Below are 24579 nucleotides of genomic sequence, written 5' to 3' on the forward strand. Positions count from 1 at the left end.
TGAAGTCAATCATTACGATTGATAAATACATTTCAATCATCTAATAAATATAATTGATTTTAATTTGAAACATCTTCAATCAATTATACATCAGACACAACGCACAGGGCTTCGAAATGAACCTAAGCCATAATTATTCATCTAATCTTACGACTGTGTATTTATTGAAAACATGATCAGATTATGGCATGCTAACAATATTCGGATGGACCTATTGTAAATCGTAAACGAATTAGATAAACCACTATTGAGAAATAGCCCTGAAGGAAGAATCCTGTTTTTCTTTTACTGGATGGAAGCAGGTATTTGCAAGCACGATTTCTGGATATACTGGGTTTGCCTAAAATCAAATCCAACGTGGTGCGGTACGATGTTATGTTTGGTAAATAGAAAGTAATAAAAGAAAAATAGAAAGCTGCTCATCCGTTACCTGGACGTAATGAATAAACTTAAACATGTTCGACCCTCATAATTATTATATGTATAATAATCGTTGCTAATGGGAATTCGAGAAGGGCAGTGTACAAGAGTGGACATTCTAGTAACATACGATTGTAGAGATGAGGTAAGTCTTACCATCTCCCAGGCTTTTACCTTGTAGCTTTGCCTCACAGCGGTCACAAAGTACACAAACGCATAGCCTATTTAATGAAATGTCAAATTCGAAATTTCAGCACCTGACATTTCTGAACGCATTGCTTTACCTATTTCTTTATTCATTATTTATTCACCAGCTAATGGCGGACTTAATTAGAGAATAAACCATTTTTCCTACACTAGAACTTCCTTTCAACTCTGTACCAGGTAGAGTCTACTCTACAACGTGACATAACGTTTATTAATTATACATACCATTTTTGCATATGGTCCTAACACTTTGTGCTGTGACCGAGCGGTCAGTTGAATAGGCGCGTTATCTAAAAACGCTTAATCTTGACCTAGTAGGCTCATGCTACTTGGCAATGCTGAAATTGAGTTTCCTGGCATTTTCGTTCTACAAGCTAGATTGCCTTGATCGGCTCATCATATTAGTAAAGGATCAATGGCATTTCAAGCGACATCTAAGCCGAGGTACCGTCGGTAAAAGTGTTTATCTAACAATAAGCAGAGACTGCTGACCCCGTAACGGTAGCAAGAATATTTTCAAATATTAGGAGAGATACGTGATGAAGGCTGATCAGTAGAATGATAATCGTCCATTAGGCGAATGCTTAATGCATCATGTATAGCCCTGACAGAGTCCATGAGCCGATGATAAACGAGTCGATCAAATATATATACATACACCGTAAAGAACGTAGACAGAAGAACAATTGTGACGGCTTACATGTATAATCCGATGGATTCGACGCAGGAAGGTGATTTTTATCCGTTAACGAGTGCTTACTAATAACTCCTGGATCAGCATTAGCGCTTCTATACATTCCCAGCATTGGTAGCAATGAAGACAAAACTAAGAGCAAGTCAAATGTGTTTGAAGATAAATTTTCTTGGACAGGTGTAGTCGAAATAAAATCGGATATGTTGCTTAAAGGAGCTGCGAAACACCGACAAGCAAATAAAATCGTTATAGAACAGTACATAATTGATTGAAGTTAGGCCTAGTACGAGAAGAATAGCTGTTCTCGCTTTGGTGTATTTTTTGAGCTAGGAACCAATAGTATTTTAAGTTCCTAGCTCAAAAAATGCTATGAGGTTATAAGAAAGCTGTATCCATTAAGTGCAGCTTCGACAGTGGCGCTACGAATCTCATTATGGAACTGTATAATACACACACACACACAAAGAACCGTACAACGGAGCAACTCTCATAAAAAAAAAAAGTGTTTAACGGTCTTCGATCATTGAACTAACTAAGCGATATACATTGTTGCTAGGGCATAGAGATATTGACTAATACATCCTTCTCTTTTGCTGCTTATGAATAACAGTCATGGCTGAGCATAGACAGATTGGCGAATGAGTTCTAGGGAATTCTACTGCTAGAATTTCTACACTACTAAATGGTTAGTCATATTTGTTTACTATTAGAACTACTAGAACTGTCCACTTTTAAATTTATAAGGCAAAATAGTTCAAGCAATTGCCGCATTTCGATACTACACCTAGTGAAAAAATGAAGATTTTCTTTGATCTAGCCCTATAATTTCTCTATAACTAGTGTTTTTTTTTTTGTCACTGAAAATCCATTCGGTATATAAAGCTAATGTTTTGTGGCTCTGTTATATTACCGGAGTAGCGATATTACAGCATGAAACGTGAAAGCTGATTAAAAACATTCTGGCAGATGCTGGCGAAAAGTTTGTTATTTTAAGCTACACGATGCAATGGGACTACTAGATTTCTAACTTATTTGAACGGCGGTCTATGTGTTCGAACGTCAAAGCTGACGCATCTTGTCCGAAACGACACCGTCTTTCTACCGTAAGATAGCATGTGGCCCCCATAAGCTAATGTGTTATCGATAAATAAACACTATATAACACAAATGTTAAAACATGTAACGACGGTTTAAAAACGTTATCGAGCCCGAAGCAAATTCATGGACAGCTGTCCATACATTGTTCGTGGACAGGGAGGAAAGTTTCTGTATTACTAGATCAAAGTAGTATCTTTCAATTAACATAGAAGGCACTGCAATTCCTTTGCTTATTTTTATTGGCAACGTTCTCTAATACATTGAATATTAAAGTTTTAGATCTAAGGCATAAAATGACGTGAGACCACAGTCGCCAAAACTGATGAGTAGGTACCTCTGAGTGTAATATCCAGCTGCCTGGTGATTTCGGCATGGATGTGTTTCACGAAATCGTCTAGTCTTGATTTGTTCAAGTCAAGTCTGCCCTGCGTGACGAATGTATTCATGGTCAGAGGCTTCACGGTGACACGATCCAGAACGGCTTGTCTGCCACGGGCTCCTTGAACCTCGATCAGGGCATATGAATCTGCTCCCAATGATGTTGATGTGGTGATCGAATGCATGGCTCCAAATATCCAGTCACCCTTAACAATGCCGTTCAACGACACGCCGATCGGCCGCAGAGAAATGTAGCATCCCAATTTCATGCCTAGTCCAAAGGTACCATAGGAGCAGTCACCCCTACGGCCAAGCATCGCGAGACCCGTCAATGTGCCTTGACTGAAAATGGCCTTCAGATCACGATTTCCAATTCCATTGCTTTTTACCTTGATGTCGAATGGTAGAACATAAAAAGGATCCAGGGCATTCTGAGACACCTGGAAGCGCATCTCATTGAGGACCTGGTCGATGAACAAGTTCGCTGTGAAGTTGGCCGAGGCGGTAGTCGCCAAGGCAACGACACAAAGGGCGACGCAGGACAGCATTATCACTACTTACCGGAGCACTGTCGATTTGACTGTGCTTTCACTGTTGACGGTTAAATTACGTGAGCAGAATAACCACTAGACAGATGCCAGTCATGCGCTCTCCATATATATCCCTCTTCATAGACCAAAAGGATAATTAACGATAAGCAAGATTATAGACAAGACTTACGCATGGAGATGACAATGATAAATCCATAAATATTTGACACAGTGACTTATTCCAGATGTCATAAAGCCTAGGTCGTAAATAATCTTAGATGACATGATCATGTTGTCAGTTACTGAACGAGCGAAAGTATATAACCGGGTTCATGTAAAAGCTTATCATGCATCCGACACGTATTGCTGACGTAGATGGTCGAATGAATGATTCTACAAATTTGTGGACTTTAGGTGGTTAAGCGAAGGAAATATGAGCGTTTTCCGTGGCTACCGTACGGACTAGTATCTGTTTAAAACCTAAATCCACTCGATTTTTTATGCCTAGCTTCTTTGAGTGAGTTTTCGATGAGTCACGTATTAACATCGCTCTATTTGCGCTTACTATACATCAATTTAAATAAAAGTATCTTTTCCTTGAACAACCACGATCGCGAGGAATAAATTTGTAGACACACGTAGAAAAAATCGTCTAATTATCTACTTTCATCCGTATAAGGTATACAAACGGACGATATCAATTTAACACTTCGAATCAACTCTGATATGAAAACAGGTTGCGAAGATATACTTTTGTGCGGTAAAATAGATCAAATATGCTTGATGCATCGGCGTGCAGGTTCAAAGTCCTAAAAGAGAACTTCATATCTGCTATCTGCGTCATCCTCACATTTGCCATTTTATTTCCTAATTCCAGGAATCTTTGCACAGACATCAAGCTCCAACTAGCCAATATTTAGACCCGCCACGCACCAATTTCAATGTTGTAAAATCGCACTGCACAGTATGTCGTCATTGGATTTACTTGATGCGCCCGTATGGCCCCGTTGTATCGCTTATCATTTTTAGTCGTATCTTCGTGATACATGACAGTACTATTTAGACTATATCGTTACTATTAAATACGTTGCGCAAACAAAAGAACGTTTGACAGCTACCATGGTTGCTGCTTCTTACGGTTCTCATAGGGGACATCGGGACGCTATCAATATATTGCATGTCGAGCAGTTTGTCTATCCCTTTAGACTGATATTACACTGAAAGATTGTGCTTCGTTTATGCCGAGGCTGCGGTATCAAGTATGTTTTTGGAAACCACCTAAAATGTTTAGGGTGCTTTTGCATCCGCTTTACTATCGAGGTGTCATGTTTGATTCCCCGTCCAAACAGAACTTCACTGATGATGGTCTACGTCAGTTAGTTAGATAGATACAAGCCATTGCTTCTTCAGATTTCCTTTATTCGGAAAATTCCGACTTTAATCTGCTTTTGTTACGGCCGGCTTACTCTAGTTCCAAAGCAGTATTTCAAGCACAACGCATACCGTACAACATATGACTGTGCTGCAGTCAGTAACATAAGTGGGTTAATGAGGAAGCTACGACACGGCAAGTATCGTATGCTGCGTTTGGTTAATTTAAGAAAATAAAAATAAGAACATTAGGAAGATAACCAAGTATTACAAAGTATTCGCTAAACATCTTCGTTGCTTATTAGGCAGTTCAAGGCAGAAATATGGCATACGACAGTACAATTTAATAGAAAAATTTCAATGAAAATTAATTAAAACACCAGTCTTAAACGCAAATGAATAATTAAGCCTTTCTAGTAGTCTTTTCGTGCTCACATCGAACTATATCTGATCACTTTCCCTTTCCTTCTCCCCCGCATAACGTAGATTCGACGGGGTTGTCTACTATGTAGTACAAGCGTCTAATATACTCCGCGATGAAAACCCATTGTTTATTGACTACGGATTGTGTGCGACCAGACACATCTGTACGACCTAATACAGTTAATTCAGACGATACCGATTTCAGGCTTATAGATGTCGATATTAACAACTAATAGTAACCGTGTCGTCGAAGGTTCGGTAATAGAGAATGGTGGCTAGCCATCATTCTGTATGCCCGCGTGACGCCCTTTCGCTTCTTCGCGGCACACAGTGCGGCGGTAGTAGTAGACACACGCATGACATACACTGACTCACTGGAACTAACAGTATCGTCCTTTCGTCCATTGCTCTGAAATATAACGAGCGCGTCGGCTCCGGCGTTCGCTTTAGCCACAATCAGCTTCATGAACTCGACGCACGCTGAGGGAAGACAACAACAACAACCCGGAAGTGGGAGAGAGAAAAGGTCTAACCATTTGCGGCAAATGAACCTTATGTCCTTTTGAACATTGTCAGAACTTTTTTGAGCAACACACACTAGCTATCAAAAAACTCCTCTCCCACGACCAGGGCCCGGTTTCCTTATGATTGCAAAAAAAAAGAAATAACGAGCAACTCGAATCAAGCGCCTTACGCTTTGACATCGTTCGGTGTATTTGTCCCCCGTTAGTCCGACTGGGATTTGTATGCGGTGTACGGTTAGCGCACAACCCCAGCTTCGGCGGTGTCTCCTGTTGCAGAACACTGTATTATACCATCAGCGCGTGTGTGGGATACCCTTCATCCGACGTCGCTAAGAATGGCTGCCAAGCAAACGAGAACTGACTTGTACATGCAGAGCGCCAAACTAGTGGACAACTGTGTCGACTCTATCGGCCTGTGTCTAGTTTGACTTCAGAACTAAAACTCTTCCGCGTCCTCAGACAACAAAAGCGGCAACGGTGTCGACGCTTGTAGTGGCACAGTAAAAAAAGAGCTGGCTGACGCGGCCTGACTCCCGATCGGTGAGGCAAGGCAACGACGAGTCGTGCAAGATAACCTCCTAAGGATCATCATCGTCAAGCTCGAGCGAAAGCGAGAGAGAGAGAGAGAGAGAGAGAGAGAAAGAGTACTCATTTGAACTCCCTAACTGTTCTACGGCAACATCAGCATTAACAAAAACGGCTATTAGTCAACATATTAATACTCAAACACTAAAGACCATTACTCCAGTGCTAGAGTCTTGGTCATTGAAACTTAATTTCGACACAACCGTCCTAAAAGCAACAGAGACGTAAAGTAGATCGGGCGGAACAGCTCATCGCTACATGCTCAGCATGTGGATAGCAGCAGGCGATTGGTTTGTGCGTGCGTGTATACATCCTGTAAAAGTCGACTCGAATATAAGCCTAACTTGTTTAAAACAGTCATCTACCTGCACGACAGGATTCGGTTGGGGGCTTTCTCGACTACGAGAACCGGACGCCTACACGCTGCTGTCTTTTAGCGATTTGGCAAAGTAACCCGGAAGTCGCGGCGTGGGGTTTAGGGCGTGTGACGTAATAGAGCTGTGTCCGAGAGTGTCGAGGCTGATAAAGGGAACACTGTAATGTAAAGTTGAAGCCGCGTGCTCAAGCACAATTTTGTGTGTGGGAAAGCTAAACTTGTTGTGACAGTGTGCGCTTTTGCATGAAGGCCTGTGACCTGTTCTCTGAGCACCTTCGTACATTGCCTGCCGAAGATCGTTAAGAAGGCCCGAGCAGCAATGAGTCTGGATCAGTCTCGATCTACAGGGTGGGTACTTGAACACGCTTTGCTTTTGTATCAAAATACCGTCGGTAGTGTGTTTTATATTGTCAGTCATGCTGTATTGTCAAAATTGTTAGAAGTATCCATTTCCCTAACCACCGGCCACTACTAATTTATACTCAGTTGTTACTTAACGACATACATTTAATGCAATGACGATGCACAAGTATAAACAAGGGTTGTGGGAAGTGCAACTGATTTATCGGTCAAGCATGCGGTAATTATACGCATGAGATCAAACTGCCTCATCGCTTGCCCCTAGTAACTGTCCTTAAATTGCTTGATTTTCAAAGTAGCTCTGATTGCAACACATGGAATACACATTTTCTCAGATTATTTTTAAGTAGATGACTTCGAGCAGTCAAGTCACATCTGAGCCTCGTTAGTCAAAACAGCATTGGAACAACACATAGTGATGTGAAATTGCCTCGCGTTTCTTCTAATCGACTTGCTTTGCTGTGCGAAGACATACGTCATCGCTTTTAATTCCCAGCACCAGAAACCTCCGAGGCAAACCTTAGAAAGTGGGAGCGAAAATTCGCGAAAAAAATTGATAGGGATTTCTTTACTTCAGGTGCAATCAGGAATAAAAAATAGAAAAGGACGAGCCGTCTTAGCATGTCGTCACACGCTTTGCCGAGGGTGAGTTTCATCATAGATTGTGCAGGAAGGCGGGTCTCGACGAGCCTGACAATACAAACGACTGTGCTCCAAATGCGAGAGATGTCGTAATAGATACCATGCCACTCGATAGTCTCTAGTACTATGTTGGGAATATCTGGAAAATCTCCTAAGGTCGTTGTATAGAACTCAGCAAGACTCGTATCACCCATATGACGTAAACTCTTTTGAAATGCTTCTGTATACCTTCTCTTTCTTTGTTGTGATATTGTGTTTTTGATGGGTTTTGCATGAAGCTTTTAATAACTATCAACAACGAAGAATAAAGAAATTGATTATGACAATTGTTCTTATATGCGTTAAATACACAAGGAATATATTTAACCTTAACATACGTTACTAAGAAATGTCCTACAAATTTAGACTGGTTGTATACGACAAGAGCGGTTATTCAGCGGCCGCCTAAGGCTTACGGCACGTTCATTTGCGTGACCAACGCACGTGCTAGGTAAACTATACAATGCTCCAATCAGGCCCAAATTTAGTTCTTATTGTCGATAGTATAGGACAATATGTGACAGTGTAGTGGTAAAGCGTTTACCTATTAAATTTCAGAGGTGGTATAGGCGCAAAATGGGCCTTAAGCAGACATCGTTCTGTGCTTGGAGCCAGCCGTGTGAGGCATAGGAAAAACTCGAAATATTGTTTAATTAACCTAGTATGCGTACGGCGAAATAAGATACTTATTAGCAATGGCTTCATAGGCAATATTTTTAATATAATTACAAGTGATTGTCTATAAATAAAAGATAATATATAACGAGTGTGCGTAGCATAAGAAAAAAAGACTCGTTTAAGATTTATGGTTATGAAATTGACGTTCATTGTTGCTGTAATAAAAATCAAGAAGTACCGGTTTAATTGTCTTACAGCGACTGTCTCATATATTTACGAAGCATAAACTCATAAGCTAAAAGGAAAAGTTCCTAGTTTTTGCATAAATCTGTAATCTTAGCTATGATGCGAAAGGTATCTTAGGTAAACTTACGTAAGCAAGTTTAAATGAATAAAACACAACCAAAAACTAGATAGTAATTGCACTGTTTTTTTTCTGTACATTTTCATGCGACTGAAAAATCATCCCTGCAAAATTCAATACCTCGTCTATTTATCGCAGAGCCATTAAAGTCGGTGATTCCCTACTTCCAACTTTAAATAGCCAATGGACATTCTAGTTAGTCGGGCCAACGTTTTGCCCGCTTAATATGGTTCATTGCAGTAACTAACATAGGTGGGTATCCAAATCGGCGACTAAGAGGCTAATTAATAGAAGAGGGGGTGGAGCATCCCCTCAACTTTTCCGCTAGTTATGGACGAAACGCATTAATGTTTCGAGATTCGTCGATTGGACTCCGAGCGCTCGACTGCGCCTATAACAGTTCATTGCAGCAGATACAAAGAGCATATTTTCGAATTTAGAGTAGCGACAGTTATCCAAGCTACTTGGCAGTAAAAATAAACAATATTTCTATCAGGACTGTATCTGAATGCTTCTGATAAACACTTAAAAACTTATTAAAATAGAAATATTTTAATTGTGCCAAACATTCTGCGTTATTGTACTTACATTTTATATATATTGTATTTATTTAAATTGAGATGAAAGTGCTGTAATGTGACAACGGAGTAATTCTGTTCCCATAGACGGTAGATGACCGGTTTCTTTTTACGCCATTGATGCCGACAAATATGTCGGCGATAAATCACGCTGGTTCATAGTTTTCGCTCAGTCGATATTCACACAGCTTTTACATCTGTGAACCTATAACTGTAAATAGGTTTTCTCAATGTTAGAACAGTTACCCGAAATTCGTCGGGGTAGAACAATTCGTGCCACATATATGATGCCCAGCAAGCCTTTAGTCTCACAACCGAGTACGTATCTGCAGGACATTAGTGCAGGGATAATTACATCAATTAGCGATACAGGATAATGTTGATCATATTACGGTGCATAACCTTTTTGACAAAACAATGCTTTTTTTTTAAAATAAGTTATTCATTCTTCCAAAGTATATTGAAGACTCTTAAGCGCTATTAACTTAGTTCAATATTGTAGTTGTTTTTTTTTAATTAATTCAAGTTCAGCTGGACGTGACACGAATTTCTCGGCAGATGTCGAACAATCTGAAGCCATTTATTCGGTAGTCACCATAATGGCGATCGTTCCAAGTTCCATATAATTAGAGAATTTTTAGCTGCTATCGTTCTTAACAGAAAAGCCTTTCAAAGCTTTGACACGACTGTGATTTCTATCATACATTTTTCATTATACTGTAAGACAAATAGATCGGTAAAAAGAAAGCAATAGCTCTCGTATTGGCGAACCTGCTACCCCCTCAGCAAACGCCTGAGACATTGGTATGAGCAATTAATATGGCGGATGCTTGTTTCGTTGTATATTGAGCGTCGCTCGATAAGCTCAAGGTCTTAACTCTGTTTCAGTACGAAGTCTTTTTTGGTCCAAGAGAGAAGCCTAAATGAAAGGGTAAAATTACGGACATACGCTTTACACTTTTACGTTCACTACTTTGTATGCAGTGTTGACAAGGAACTTACCCACCATCGAATCACAAACGCGTCAATACGATGCGTTCTGACGATAATTGTAAGACACACTCAAGACATGCCTTTTAAACGGCAGGTAGTCAAGTGATGAGAGTACCGACGATATTGCACCGAAACTAGAAACTATCGATCAGTAAAGTCAATCGTCGTTATATTCTAGCACCTTCAAGGTCGTTTATAAAGTGTATCGCCGCTGTATCATTTACACAATTTGTCTATCAGCGTTGTGGCCTTCCGAGCCTCAGATTCGCTAAGCTTGGAATAGCAACATTTCATCCGCGCCTCTTATTTTTGCCGTCTAGTATTTTGAGGGGGGCACCATCCATTCGGTCAAAAGCAGACGCTGTTTAGACATAGAAAATCGGCCTATATGTATATATAGTAAATTGTCACAGACTGCTAGGGCCCTAAAGGCCCTTACGATGCCAACCGAAGCCTAATGAAAAGACCACTACGATACTACGATAGCGTGCAATGCTTTTATCAATAATTAATCTCGTATAAATGCGCACAAGAAATCCAATCGTTAGCATCACGTGAATTGTATGCACGATTTTATTTGTTCTGAATGGTACATTGCAGTAATTTCCGAAAGGACTACAGTAAAACCGTAAATGCAGTATGTACAAGCTCTTCGTATAGTAATACGACGGTGAGGGTTCTAAAAGCAAGCGTCTTTGCTATTATGAGGCATAGGATAGCATGAATGGATCTAGCCGGTGGCCTGAAAAGGACCGACTGGAAGTTTGTGCTGCCTAAAGGCTGCCTGAGTTTGCCTTATGCCTTCAGCAAAAGACCACGTAGCGCTTCGAAACCAACGCTGTTCTTCTTAGATCTAATTGCTGTAATTGAATATATTGCTGCTTGAATATACTGAATATAAGCTGCTTTGAGGGAAATCGTCTTCACATAAATGCTATATGCTAAACATGCCTCATTAATTCACACAAAATGCAGAGGATTTTATGGTCGAATTGATAAATTATTTAATGTAAGCGAATTTATGGAATCATAAAAATCGGACGACCGACTAACTTAAATTAATTGATAAATTGACGGAGAGAAGCAGCGCGAACGTGATGCCTATTAGAGCAACATATAAACTTGATAAAGCGTCACACAACGCCAGTGTGTCATAGTGCACAAAGATCAATTTTAATCAAAACACACAAAAGCAACAGAAAAAGGCCGGAGGAAATAGTAGTCTTTTTATCAAATCGACAACCATCAGGTTATGCGTAAAATACATTTGCGAAACCTGCCACGCATCAATACATTCACAAAAAAGAAAACCTTTAAATTACAACGAAAATCGTTTTAGGCTCTCAAGCAGGCACAACAAGTGACCGGAGTAGGAAGTTGTTGATTTAGAAGAAACACAAAAGTGGGAAGCGCAAACAGGAAAGGTTGACTGCATTTGTGAAATTTCAGCCTTCAAACTGCTATATTCCGTGACAAACAAAAAATGCAATACATGGTATTTCACATAAGCCGCTTCTCATTCAACGATAAGACAACATTAGATAAACAGGGCATCGAACAGATAGATCTAAACCTTTGCCAATACAGTGACAATTATAAGCTAAGTTCGGCGTACTAATTTCGAGTTTCGTTATTTTACATTACATACTGTTTTTTTACCATATTCTAGCTAGCTATAGTTCAGTCCCGGACGGTTGGTAAATGACAAAAAGAGATCCAACAGCACTGCAAGCGATGACTGATAAAACGTGGTTTTTAATACCATTTTTCATTGCGTTTATAGTTTACACGCCAAGGCCTCCATAGAGATTCGACGTTTCGCATCATACACCGTCCTTGCAGTACATTGGTTGTTGTAACAAATTTCTATAACTGATGGTTGTCTTACGTGTCCCGTATTGGACGTACTGAAATCAATATTCGAGGACTGTATGATTTGCAACGACTAATTTAGTTTTTTTTTTTTTAAGGTACAGGTGCATTTTTATGGGCGTTAGTCACGAACGCGACTGTACCTAATTGTTAATTTTCTACCACGGTACACATAATAGCAGAATAAATGGAATTGTAAAAGGCAATAGCTATAATATATATTCCAGCCTATAGACTTGGACTAAATACATTTTGTAGCATCTATTGTGGCAACTAACCCGTAAATTTTTATCTTCACACCACAATGCTCCATACGTGTATTGGAAAATTTCGTTTAGTTTCGAAATACAGATCTGGTGTCGATTAGGTCCAACCGTGGTTTGATCATAAAGCTCAAATCAGAGAAGTCTTCCCGTAGGTGTGGATATTATTCACTTGTTGACACGTAAGCTTCATTTAGCTGCCGAACAATTAACACGCTGTTAGAGAATAGGGGAAGCTCTAAGTCGACGTGGACAGTTGTGTTTAACACAACCGTATTACAAGCTGCACAAATGCTATTCTACTGAATCGGTATTCTTCTCGAGCAAAAACCTGTAATGTAGAATAGAGATGAACGCCAGTAAAATACGACTCCTACGTCCTTCGTTTCCAGTGGTGGGAAAACATAACAGGCTACGTGGCACACTATAATACATATCGCCGCTTGTTTCATACAAGGAGTCAGGAATCAGTGCACGGCATCAGCTTGGTTCAGTTCAGAACAATGATGAACAGATAGATACATTGATTGCAAAAGAACTAGGACACATACGCGTCGTGGACAGGAGTCTTCGATTCTTTTTAAACTGTTCGATTAACATAACCCAGAATGTTATTAGTAAAACCAGCGTAAAGCCGATCTCGGTAATTAGTATATTCTTTTCAGTAGCAACAAAGTAAGTGGTATCCTATTAGGCTTTATCGATATAGTTAGTGATCGCTGCATGTTTCAAATTGGATTGTCCCTAACCGTCGATTTCTCTGATTGAGCCCATTGGATCTTCAAAGGTTGGAAGACATACGAACTATTGCGATGCAACGAAGAAATGCCAGCCTTGCTTTACGCCGGATTGTCTCACCTGATCACTTTAATGAGCTCGTAGGAGTAGAGATTGCTGTTGTGGTACAATTTAACGCCATCAAGCTTTCCTTGCTCAGGTATATGCGTTGTGCCCAAAAAAGAGCTAAACGTTTGTGAATTATTGCAACTATTTCTCTTTTGTGACGAAACCGAAGCCTATACCAATCAGCCCAACGTTGCGTTACGTTTCTACCCGAGCAGTCAAACACATCCCAGTAATGGAAAAATGCTACGTGATTACTACTAAAGCCAGCCGCACTACAAAATATAATAGTTATAGAGAACCGAAATACTTTGAATTCATAGTTTATGCGAGGTTAAGCTGAGCGAAAAAAAAGTAAGTGATGCTTGTCTCTTCTGATGATCGGACGAAGCATTCACTAATGTAACCTTTTAAAGATATTCCTAACAAAATAGTTATGATGTATTTTCCATAGCAGCAGAAAAGAATAAATAATCCTCACTATTGAAAAAGATTAAAAATTCTTGAAAGCTGCACGAAGTTGGATTTGATGACGGTATGAACTTCATCAGTTAGGGATGTGCCCCCAATATTTGAATATGTAATCATTGAAGTTCCTGCTGTGTTGTCTTGTTTTTCAGTTGATCGTTTACTCCGCGGACTCACATTGTTGAATCTACTTGGACCCCAGTACTCATTGGAACTCATCGAATCTCATAACTTGATCGAATTATTGTCTTGCTGCTGCAGTACAATGAATAGTGAAAAGCTACTAAGCTCCTCAGTTCATCTATCCGTGTACCTAACTTGATAGAGAAATTGAAAAGAGATCTGCTTAATGACTGACTGAAAGGCATTATTAGGAAAACGATCGGAACAAAGTGATCAAATCAATACACCGAAGTATGCCATAACGAAAGCCAAATGGAATAGCTGTCATTTCGAAGTTCTGCTCGATATTTATTCGCAGTCTCACGTCTTATGTTCGTCGCCTTGAGATTTCATTCACCTCGTCAACATCAATCGGCCTAAATCTGTCATTGTGGCTGTCGTCGCAAGGGCGAGTTTCCATTACGATCCGGTATCCATGGTTAGCGTGCATCGACGGGCCCGCACGGCCCCATGGGCTGCTGACCCCGGCCCAGCGACAAAAGACACCCAGTCATCTTTTCGGTACTATACCACTTCCATAGACGAAACGGTTTCAGCGATACCGATATTCTTATTGACATCAGGTTATTGCTTCAGCTCACCGCTTCTGTTCCCACAAGGATTTGCTGGCCTCTCGTCAAATTTAGCAGCTAACAAACATTCTAGTCGCTGGTACAAAAGAGCAGCTTGCAGCAGCCTGCAGCTTATCCACAGTTTTGCCGATAAAGATTTTTATTACTTTGCCCGTCCTAATAGCAGTAGCAGCGGTGTCAGCGAAAACGCTAACATACAGCACAAGCTTAATGAGATCTTCGTAGAAGAATCTATAGAAGAGCATCCACTGGATCCCGTATCGCTATTGTCAAGTAAGGACTACATCGACCATTCCACATTCCGAATGTTTGAAGCCTTGCTCTTCGCCAAAGATGGCGAAATGCTCAACGGCGAACGAACTGCCGTTTCAGAAATGGTATGTACAGAGCATAATTTGTTACAAAACAAGATTACTGGTTATCCGAGAACTTTGATGCCCTTGAACTCGCTGCTTTCAATCTGATTTCTTCTCAATTTTATTAATTTATCCACTAACCTGCTCGTTATATATATATATATATATATTAATAGCAAAAGTAAGTATATTTCAGGCAGCCCATATTGGCTAGTCTAAATGCTTTAATGGTGGTTAAAGCATGCAGATTACCAGGTTTTTACTAAGATTACTAACATTGCCCATCGTCGCTTGGCCGATGGTACCGACAGTGCACTCACTATACGGGGCTTTGTCGGCATAGTGGTGTGTCAACCAATAACTCGAATTTAGAATAGCAGAAAGTCGAAACATATTTACTATATAGCTATATAATAAAGACGACTAGTCTAACCGAAAACGGAATCGACTAAAGCTTCCTTTACGTAAATGTCTCTTTGGTTCGCGATAAGCTGATAAAAGAAATTTGCTGTAAATGTCTCGAACGGGCTGTCCCTGTCTAAGTGAAAATTGCCATTTCGTCTGTTCAACTTTGAAGCTACTTTCACCCTGTCGGCTGCGACGTTAACGTTGTGTGACAAAGCGATAGAACTTCCCATATGAACTTCTCGTATATATATACATCTGAGAAGAGTAAAATAGCTGACGCGACGAAGGACACGAGAAAAATCGCGACTATCGATGCCTGAACCCTTCTTCCTTTTTTCTCTATATCAAGATATACATGTTGATCTATGAAGCCCACACTGAACTTCGATTTTATACGATTCATCGATATCAACAACAGCGGTCGTTTAATAGCGCATTAACTAATTGTTCTTTACTTCCGTATTTCTTAAGAAAATAATACGAATACCAGAAAAATTGGGCGACTGCGTGCTGCTTACAATAGATCTGTAATGGAGGGTCGCTTATAGCCTTATTAGTTGAACTGGTTGGAGTACAGGTGCTAAGGTAGGCTTTGTATAACCATGGTAAAAGTATATACGCTTGAAAAAAACTAAGAGCATATTGACTGCACAACGAGAACGGTGGAAAGCGTCTAGTCCTCGTCGTACCGTTTACCAATTCTAATTAATAAGGATGTGAAGACATCAGACCCTACTGAGCTTCTGAGGCGCAGATAGAGAAACTGTTTTAAACGCACCTTGTTACTGTTCACTTATCTACTGTTGAAACGTATCTAATAGGCTAGGGCTGCAGTTGCTTATCTAATAAATATGCCAAGAATATGGTAAAAAAATAAGGGTGGATTTACTCTAGCCATTTCAAAACTTTGTTCTGCACATGGATACGCTTATTTTTTTTAATTTATTTCCAAAAATATTCTTCCTCTACAGCGGTGTGCGCTCAAACTAGGAAGCCTCTCTTCCCGTCGATTATCTTACGTAGAATTTTGCTTCTTCCGTCCGTAGCCACCACTGAAACAACCATCAAAACCTCCTGTAAATACTGTATATAGGGAAGGTCGGTAATAAATATTAAGCACTGGCTTTTATTGCGGTATCCTGCCTCCTGAATATATTGCTATCAAAATTAAGCAACCCGTTACTGTTGACTTATTCCAATGCGGTCATTTTAAGCACGTGGTTCTGCGTAAGGCAATATAGGTGTCGTGCATTTACTATTGGCTCGTCATATCACCCCCATGTCTTCAAAGACCTTCGGAAAGGTCTATTGATTTTTATACAGAAAAGGTGATTCGTCCGAGGATGACGAATCCAGGTCACGCCTATATTAAATAATGTGTTGCTCGTCTACTGACAATTCTGATTTCGCTAAACAATCGCTTGGCTTTTCTTTCAGTTGCTGGAGCGCAATACATCTTGAATCGAAACACCCTAGAGTCTTGTATTATGTGCCTTAGGATATTTTTTTACTATTTTCTCGGGAAATACGTTTAACTTACTGTCGATATAGTAACGCACCCAGGCCATGTATACCGCTTCTTCGGAAGAAAATAGCTCCAGCCAAGTAGAGTTTGGCGGACAAATATGCCCACAGATCTGGTTTCCAGTCGCTGTGACGTCGAGAAGAATCAGCAAAACTGGTGAATACCAGCGTAATAACCCTAACAAGCAAATACCAAGTTTTGCTAAGTTCCTTTGTCCAGGACAAAGATCATCCGGTGAATATACGGCGTCACCCATCCCGGCCGTACCCAATACGAATATGGCGGAATAATAGGTTACGCTCCGTAAAATGTCTAGGACATGCATAGATGTAGAATTCCAATGTTCACCATCATCTTTTCAAGTTAAACTGAAACAGTGAGTGAGAGTATACTGTTTGGGAGTTTATAAAGGCTAATAGAACCGTCAGTAGATACATTTTATATATGCATGGATCGGCAATAGCTTAGCTTGGAATGGCGCTGGCAGTATCAAGAACTATTCAGTGGTATTGTCACCAAGCTGAGATAATCGTGCAACGTGGCTGTAAAATGCATTCGTATATTGGAGGCCTGCGCATAGCGTTTTGGGCTCCGGTGTGATTAATCCGGATACTTCGACATGTTGACGTATCTGCTGCGAACAATATATTTGGTATAAATAACACCCATGACTGTGAATGACCCATTTACCTTTTGTGATTCGCAAGGCGGAGACATTTATAATGTCATCTTCGCGTTACCGTTGCGCGTGTCCGCTGATTAACCTATACGCATATATATATATATAAGGTCGTGTGAACGTTTTTAACCACAAATTCACTCACATACGGTAACAACTTTTAGTAATGGTTCAATTGCTTAGTTCCTGCCAGTCTAAAGAAGCGTGCAAGCTAACTTACATATAATCTCGCATCCTGCCTTCAGCCAATTTTACGTTGTTTTGTTAGATTGTACGTAATATCTTGCATAAAGGGCCTTCCCTTGGATACTGCCATGCCTCGTATTAGATCACAAGACGTATTTGTCATAGGGTTGTGCCTAAAATTAACATTGATATACCGTAAGTACGACGCAAACATAACTATTATTTTTGCTTTCTTTTTTTGCTACGTTTCTTTTACTAGATAAAAACAAAAAATTCAAATAATATGATACGTTAGAGCGCATAAAGGTAAATTTGTTCTAGTTTCCGGAAAGCAAAGTGTATATATTTTTCTGCAAAAGGGTCGTAAACAGCAGGTGCTTCTCCTGGACTTGATAGCTTTACGATGAGTGCGATTGGGTATCACTGGCCGCGTAAGCGTATTGTTACAAACCAATAAAGCGTTGACCTATTTACACTGGCAGGTAATTGCAAAGAGGGAAATGGGGCAAAAAAGGATGGATTTAGATCAACGAATTTTACCACGGAATCAATATATCTATCATGTACTATTTATTGTCGAAGGACATTAAACGTCTGTTAAAGCAGCAAAAGATACTTGAACTATTGCATTAAATGCAATAACGTGTCATAGCGAGTAGTATGTGCATACGGCGTTCTTAACTATGCCACATGAATAAACGGTTAGTTGAATTTAGTATCTCTTTTCCGTTTCAAAGTCTGTCAATATATTGAGATTTATACGCGACGGCTATTAGATACAGACACCTTTTGATAATTTGGGTTTTGAGCGCTACGTCGAAAATTACCCATCGTAATCTTATCTAACCTTCATTTTCTATGGGATAGGACGCAGTCCTTAAGAATAATGGCCATGTTTTGGATCTACGGCTCAATAGGCCCTTTCCAGTCAATCCGGTGATAAGACACTTTACCTAAGACCGTAAAACATGTATACCAATATCATAATCTCTAAGCATTCAGTAGAGTATTGTTTGCATCTGTGATTTAGCGATATTCCGTAACCACGTGTTCTTCCTAAACCTCAGTGTAGTTGGCGCTTAGTTTAGTGGAACACAACATCTAAAACGTCTCCTATGAAGGTGTTTGTAGTGAAAAAGCCAGAGAAGAAAGCAATCGTGATGGATCTTACTGTTCACGATTTGATATCGTGAGACTCCTCTATCTCAATAAAACGATCATGGAGACCTTTGCGTGAGAACTTGAGTAGTCTGAAATAACCGAAAGCCTGGCCTTCAAGCTAATTTCGTTTACCCAACTTATATTGGATCACCGGCCCGATGTTACTTTTTGCCAGACAAGGTATTCCTCTATAGGCCGTTCGCACTCCTAGCGTCTGGGCTGCCAAGACTTACGTCTACCCTTTTACGTGATAATAGATTAATGTTTGATTAAAGACATATTATATAAATTACAATAACATTGAAGGACCTCAACCTTTATATATCGACATGCTACTGCGTTTACTTAACTGGCTAGAGGTTCTGCGTTCTCACAGAGCCTATGGACGGACCCCCAGTGACAGCCAGTGCGATGTCTGGGCCCGATCATAGATCGCTTGGCATTTTCTAGGTCTTTTCATTTTTGAGTCATATATGGAAGTTCGCTTATCGGAACTTCGTCACGACTAGAAACACGTTAAAGAAATACAAATTTTGTTTAAAGTTGACGTTTCATTGAAGATCCGCTTCACGTGTTGGAAATATGGTAAGTTGAACGATGAGAACAGAATGCGATTCGTGTAAATAACATTGCTAAAGTAATCTGGTCGTAAAATAGGCGCTAAGAAACGTGTGCTAGCAGAGCCTTGTAATCCAGAAGAAGGTATTGCGCCATAGATGGGTTTTACCTTCTGTCCGAAAAGACTACGAGCGAGTAGACTATGAAAGCGGTATGCAGAAGACCAGTTTTATCAAAGAAGATTTTCAATATCGATTAAAATTAAAACTCAAAATATCCTAATCCTTGCTGACGTACAGTTTAGTACATTTTGTTGAGGTGTTGCACCGATCTTTTCGTATCATCGTGTTAGTTTATTAGGATCACACGCGGTTAGCTTAGTCTGTAACAAAGGCCGGAAACGTAACTATCCTGGCCATAAGCAAACACATAGATTAGATCAGCCTATTAAGCGTAGCCTTCCTTGTCGAGTTCTGGCGACTACTAGGGCACGTTGTGAGCTACTAACAATTTGAAGATTACCTATATCTTGTTGTCAACGCCTTGCGTTCCCGAAATAGTCCAACGCTTCTTCGGGCTTGATGATATAATCGCGTATTATGATGTAGCTATCGAGACTGAAATGTAGCAACACTGAGCACCATACAATAAAAGAATTGTGCATGACAGAACAGACCGTTCGAGGTAGAGATCAACGTGTTTCAGCATAGAGTCGATCGAGATAGAGTCGATACCTCTCAATGTGTCATGCCGGCCCGACTTCCGGAATGGATAAACCCTGTCTGCTATCGACGGCGTTGTCACAACATGTCCAGCTCTGAAAAATGAAAGTACTTTTGTGGTATTGACCGTGTTAAGGTTTTCGGTAGCAGGTACCTTTAGTAACGCCATGTTGCAGAGGTCAGTAGTAGCTGTCTTGGGTGCCACGAAAAACACAGGTGTGAAAGAAAGCTCTCTATCACCATCTATCTACGACCATTTCGGTTGGACCTTTCGTCGTCCGACATTCTGCAGTACGGCAGTGTACAATTTCCAGCATTGACTTGCCATTGAATACAACGCTTCTTCCCTGTCGTTTGATAAACTTCACTACCATTTTTATTAGAGGTTAATACGAAACAGGCCATTACTGCTCGTCTTACGACAACTTTTCTTGCTACCCTTACCATTTTTTTATTAGAACCGTCAACAATTACATTCAAAAAGAGACGCTGGCCACGAGTCAGATATTTATGACAATTTCTACCATTTAAATAACCACGAACGTATAATGCGTCAACAGCATTATCGGATATAAGATGCCCCTCTATACCACCGCGTTCTGTGAAATGGTTAACCAGTCGGCCAGAAACAATCGGACCAAGGCTCCGGAGAGCCCCCGCCTTCCACCTTATTGCTTAAAACCATCGTGTTGTGACTTTATGTTGGGTCATAATGTATAGATAGATGTAGGAATAGCATAGCGTTCTATGGGTGTATCATTATGGCAGTGACAGCCAGCATAGAGTCGTATTCAGTGTTCGCTATTCGCGAGTTTTTCCGTGAATCGAGGACCAACTCTAAAGCTTTTTTTCCCCATCTCTTTCCTTTAGCTTACTCCGTTCGCTGTGTCTCGTTGTGCCACTATCGCTAAGATATGTTCTCGTACGAACTCTGGATCATGGCTGACTGCAATAATATATTGCTTATTCCATTGACTTCAGTAGATGAACTCTGTCGTTTTTGTTCGTGGTTTGCGGCAGTATGTTTTTGCGTGTTTCACGTGCGATCCGTAAGCTAATTAGTATTACTTTAAACGATCTATGATAGTGGTTGTTCTGCATATGGTCAATTTACTATCAGCAGTTTTACCCTATGTTACTGTGCTGCACACTATGTGAGAGTAGGACAGGACTGCCTTTTCTGGAGTTGATTCACGGTTCCTTTCCTACTTTTTCTAGCGCATAAGCTAAATATTATGTGACCTATGTATGTCCATAGAATAAGCGTGTTGTTTCTCATCAATCACACATGAAGTGTGCTGTTTACTGCGCTTTACCGCATATATTTTATTGGTATCGCTAACTTTTATGTAAATGTCATTGAAAACGTAACGGCCAACGAAATTAAACAAAACAGAACAGTATATGATCGTGAATGAATAAGCTACGACACATCGCTAATAGGCACAGCTGACAGTCTAGCAGCCGAATCTATGATCAGTACCTATTACATGCAATGTACTAGAGGCCCGAAACCACAGTATTCAATTGCAGTGATTAGTTTTTACTAAATACCCATGCGACAGAGGTTGTCATGACGAAGACGTCAAACGAAGTGCCGCTGCCATCGTCAACAACTTAGAGCTATCTGTCCGTCATGGATCGGCAGCATATACTGGGAGAGATAAATAGAGAGAGATAAATATAGATGGCAATATCAATTCACCAAGTGACACAACTACGAAGGGAAATTTGTCAAATTTGCTGCATGAAAGCAGAAGTATCCTATGGGCGATTATTGAGTCCACTTGATTCAGTTTACAGGAGCAAGGAGCTCGTCCCCGTGATGGCGTAACAGGTGATGCGTTTGCATGCTAGACCTCAGGAACATACCGTGGTCTGGGTAAGCACGAACGCACTTCTTATCGTGCTGTGAGCCAGCGATCTGATGGAATGCCTAGAAGCGGTACCGAACGTACAACTCGAAACATTTAGAAGGGCAAAATATTACCGGGATATAGAAAATTATAATACGCAGCAGTCCACCCGGCCGCGCGCTCGCGAACTCCATACTCATCAACCCACGCTAGGTAGACGTCCTGTTAAACCCACATCGCACCCAAACCCTCCAAAAGAGTATGCAAATACTAAGGCTAGGGGTACTTAATTGGCCTATATTGATCGTAAAATACTGGTAGTCAATTAGGGTCAGAAATTTGTACTAGGATTTCAAACGTACAGTTTAGTGTATCTGCATTTTTAAGTCACAGTCTCATTCCCATAAAATATATAATAAAGGTAGTAACTTGGTTGGCAGCTGAAATCTATGATTGGGGAAAAATGGACTTCGGGTAAAGCGCGTGGTGCGTGAAGCAATAAGCGATCCGTTCTAACTTCTAAAGCTTCATTTTCTAGCTGCTAAGTGGTATATAACTTTAAAACTTGGCATATAGGAACGGAAAAATCACCTCGACTTTTTTGTTTCCAGCACATAGTGACAGTCACGTTTGGACCATTTGCTACGATAAGTGATTTGCCTTTGGTCGAGATAGGTCAAATGTTGCGATTGCATTATTATCTAGCTCCTGGCAACTGCCGCATGTGTAGAAGTTGTCCTTTCACAGGGTCGATGCAGGTTCAGTCAGGTAACCAAATTTGTGTCTTAATCCTTTCGGCATAATACAGTGAGGATCATCATGTTGAAATACGACGGATGAATATCATACTACACCTCGACCATTCTAACATGTCTAGCAATTTTTCGAAGTTCTGGTATTGGTATGGTCTTCTACTGACAATAGCCTTAATTGCGAATTTGTTATAGAAGTCCCAATACAATAAAGTACAATGTTGTGATTATGATGTTAACTAAACAAAGTGAGCTATAATTACCTGATTATGTTAAAATCGGTTGCAGTAAGGATATAAGTAAAACATGAATATTTCTCGTGTTCGCCAAGTTTGGCATCGCCGCCAAAACCATAATGCACATATTTGGTAGACCATAAACCCGCGTTTGAGCAGCTTTAAGCCGTAAAATTGCCGTTTTAAAACCTCCGGTAGCACGTCTACGCGTATTACGTGTATGCCCGCCGATTTTATGTATCTTACAGATACGTATTTTGCTAGCCACAGGTATATCCAGCAACGCCGAACAACGTAATTCGAAAGCAACGTCGTTTTATATTTGAATAAAATGTTTATTTTAAAGTATTCATATTTCAACAGGGGCCACTGCTGCCGCTGTTGTTGTCGACTATTCCTGTTGATCAGACAAATTCATTCTCAGCCACGGGTTGGGAATCGAAGCTATGAGTGCGTACGTGCGCACAATGGAAAATGCCATGGTCAATGTTTTATTTAAAAGGTAGAGTTACCAACAAAGGGGCAAGAAAGACTGATAAATGGTTGTAGTTGATACATTATCACACACGCACCCGGAATAACAGAAGGCCCGACTGACCTGCCACATCCACGTAAGGTTAACGTCGGATTCAGCGAATCACTTACCCAATGAATCTGTCTCTCTTAGCATCCGGATACACGCACGAGCTCTAAAAGTTGGGAGGGTCGCGCTCGTATATGTTGTTCTGCTTGAGTAAACCGCGTTATAGTACATTATAGACGAAATTGCTGGTTCTATATAGGCATCGTAGATACCTAGATGCAAAGCTACCAAGAAAAAAATCGTTGCGTTTAATTTATCGGTGTATATATATAAGCGATAACATGGTATGTAATTAGGTACTATAGGTAGGTGCTGACGCCAACTTTAGTTACGATCAACAGTGAGGACTTCCATAGAGGAAATCCATATATAGATTACGCTCTTTACTTAAACGGCCGCACTTAAACGGTAATAACAAACGGCCGCACATGTCCGAGTACAACATATCAGATCGATACAGGGGGGTTCGTGTAGCAGGGCTAGCCGGCCATCTACATAATTAATGTCTAATAAAATAACCAAGAAAACAAGGGACAACTAGATGAATTATAACCGGAATGCTGTCGATACGGCGGTTTCATTACTTGCATCGCTTTATACCGAGCAGCAACGGTGCTATGCTGAATTATAACGACTCCCATATGACCCTGAACCGGGAGAATCTAAACTAATAATTCTAGTAAAATAAACACATCGAGGAAATAAACGTGACCAAATAGGCGCGTGTCAAAACAACGACTCGTAGTGTCAGCTGAAATGGATTCCATGTTTCAATGACACGTTCACTGCTTTAAACCTAATCAGATTCATTTTATATATTGCCGCATATATCTAGGGACCATCGAATTTGGCCTTTTTCGTCATGTCCTGTGTATTCAGTATAATTTAGTCGAAATGCTGCATTTTGAGTCATGTCAAGGATGGTGGGGTACCGATATTAATTCGTAAGCCGATCGCGGTCAACCATAGCTTTTTTTTTTCATGTTTTCCATGTCGATGAGCCGTCGAAGACCATATACTATAAAGATGAGACAATTCGACAAAAGGGACAGACACAAATGAACCTTGCGGCTACTTCGTCATAGAACTGTATATAATCTGTAGTTAGGGGAGTGCGCACAGACAACTGGGTACAGAGGTAGATATGGCCAGACAG

The 24579-nt window shown here is 40.4% G+C and overlaps 1 protein-coding gene and 1 long non-coding RNA gene across 2 annotated transcripts; both read right to left on the reverse strand.

Annotated features, from left to right (window-relative positions):
- Window positions 1-2640: 2640 nt before the first annotated feature.
- On the reverse strand, window positions 2641-3438 carry LOC111272181 (uncharacterized). Its single transcript, XM_022853481.2, has one exon. It carries the CDS (start codon window positions 3343-3345, stop codon window positions 2701-2703), a length of 645 nt encoding a protein of 214 aa, XP_022709216.1. The 5' UTR covers window positions 3346-3438; the 3' UTR covers window positions 2641-2700.
- Window positions 3439-16071: 12633 nt separating this feature from the next.
- Window positions 16072-17053, reverse strand: LOC147751893 (uncharacterized). Its single transcript, XR_015315621.1, has 2 exons — window positions 16706-17053; window positions 16072-16217 (listed from the first exon to the last, which is right to left on the reverse strand). It is a non-coding gene; the product is annotated as an uncharacterized LOC147751893 (long non-coding RNA).
- Between the last annotated feature and the right edge of the window lie 7526 nt (window positions 17054-24579).

This window comes from Varroa jacobsoni, unplaced genomic scaffold (assembly GCF_002532875.2).
Source record: "Varroa jacobsoni isolate VJ856 unplaced genomic scaffold, vjacob_1.0 contig01753, whole genome shotgun sequence".
In the NCBI taxonomy this organism is placed as follows: Eukaryota; Metazoa; Arthropoda; class Arachnida; order Mesostigmata; family Varroidae; genus Varroa; species Varroa jacobsoni.

Coding starts and splice junctions, on each gene's coding strand:
- LOC111272181 (XM_022853481.2), bottom strand. CDS start 3,345: ATGCTGTCCTGCGTCGCCCTTTGTGTCGTTGCCTTGGCGACTACCGCC.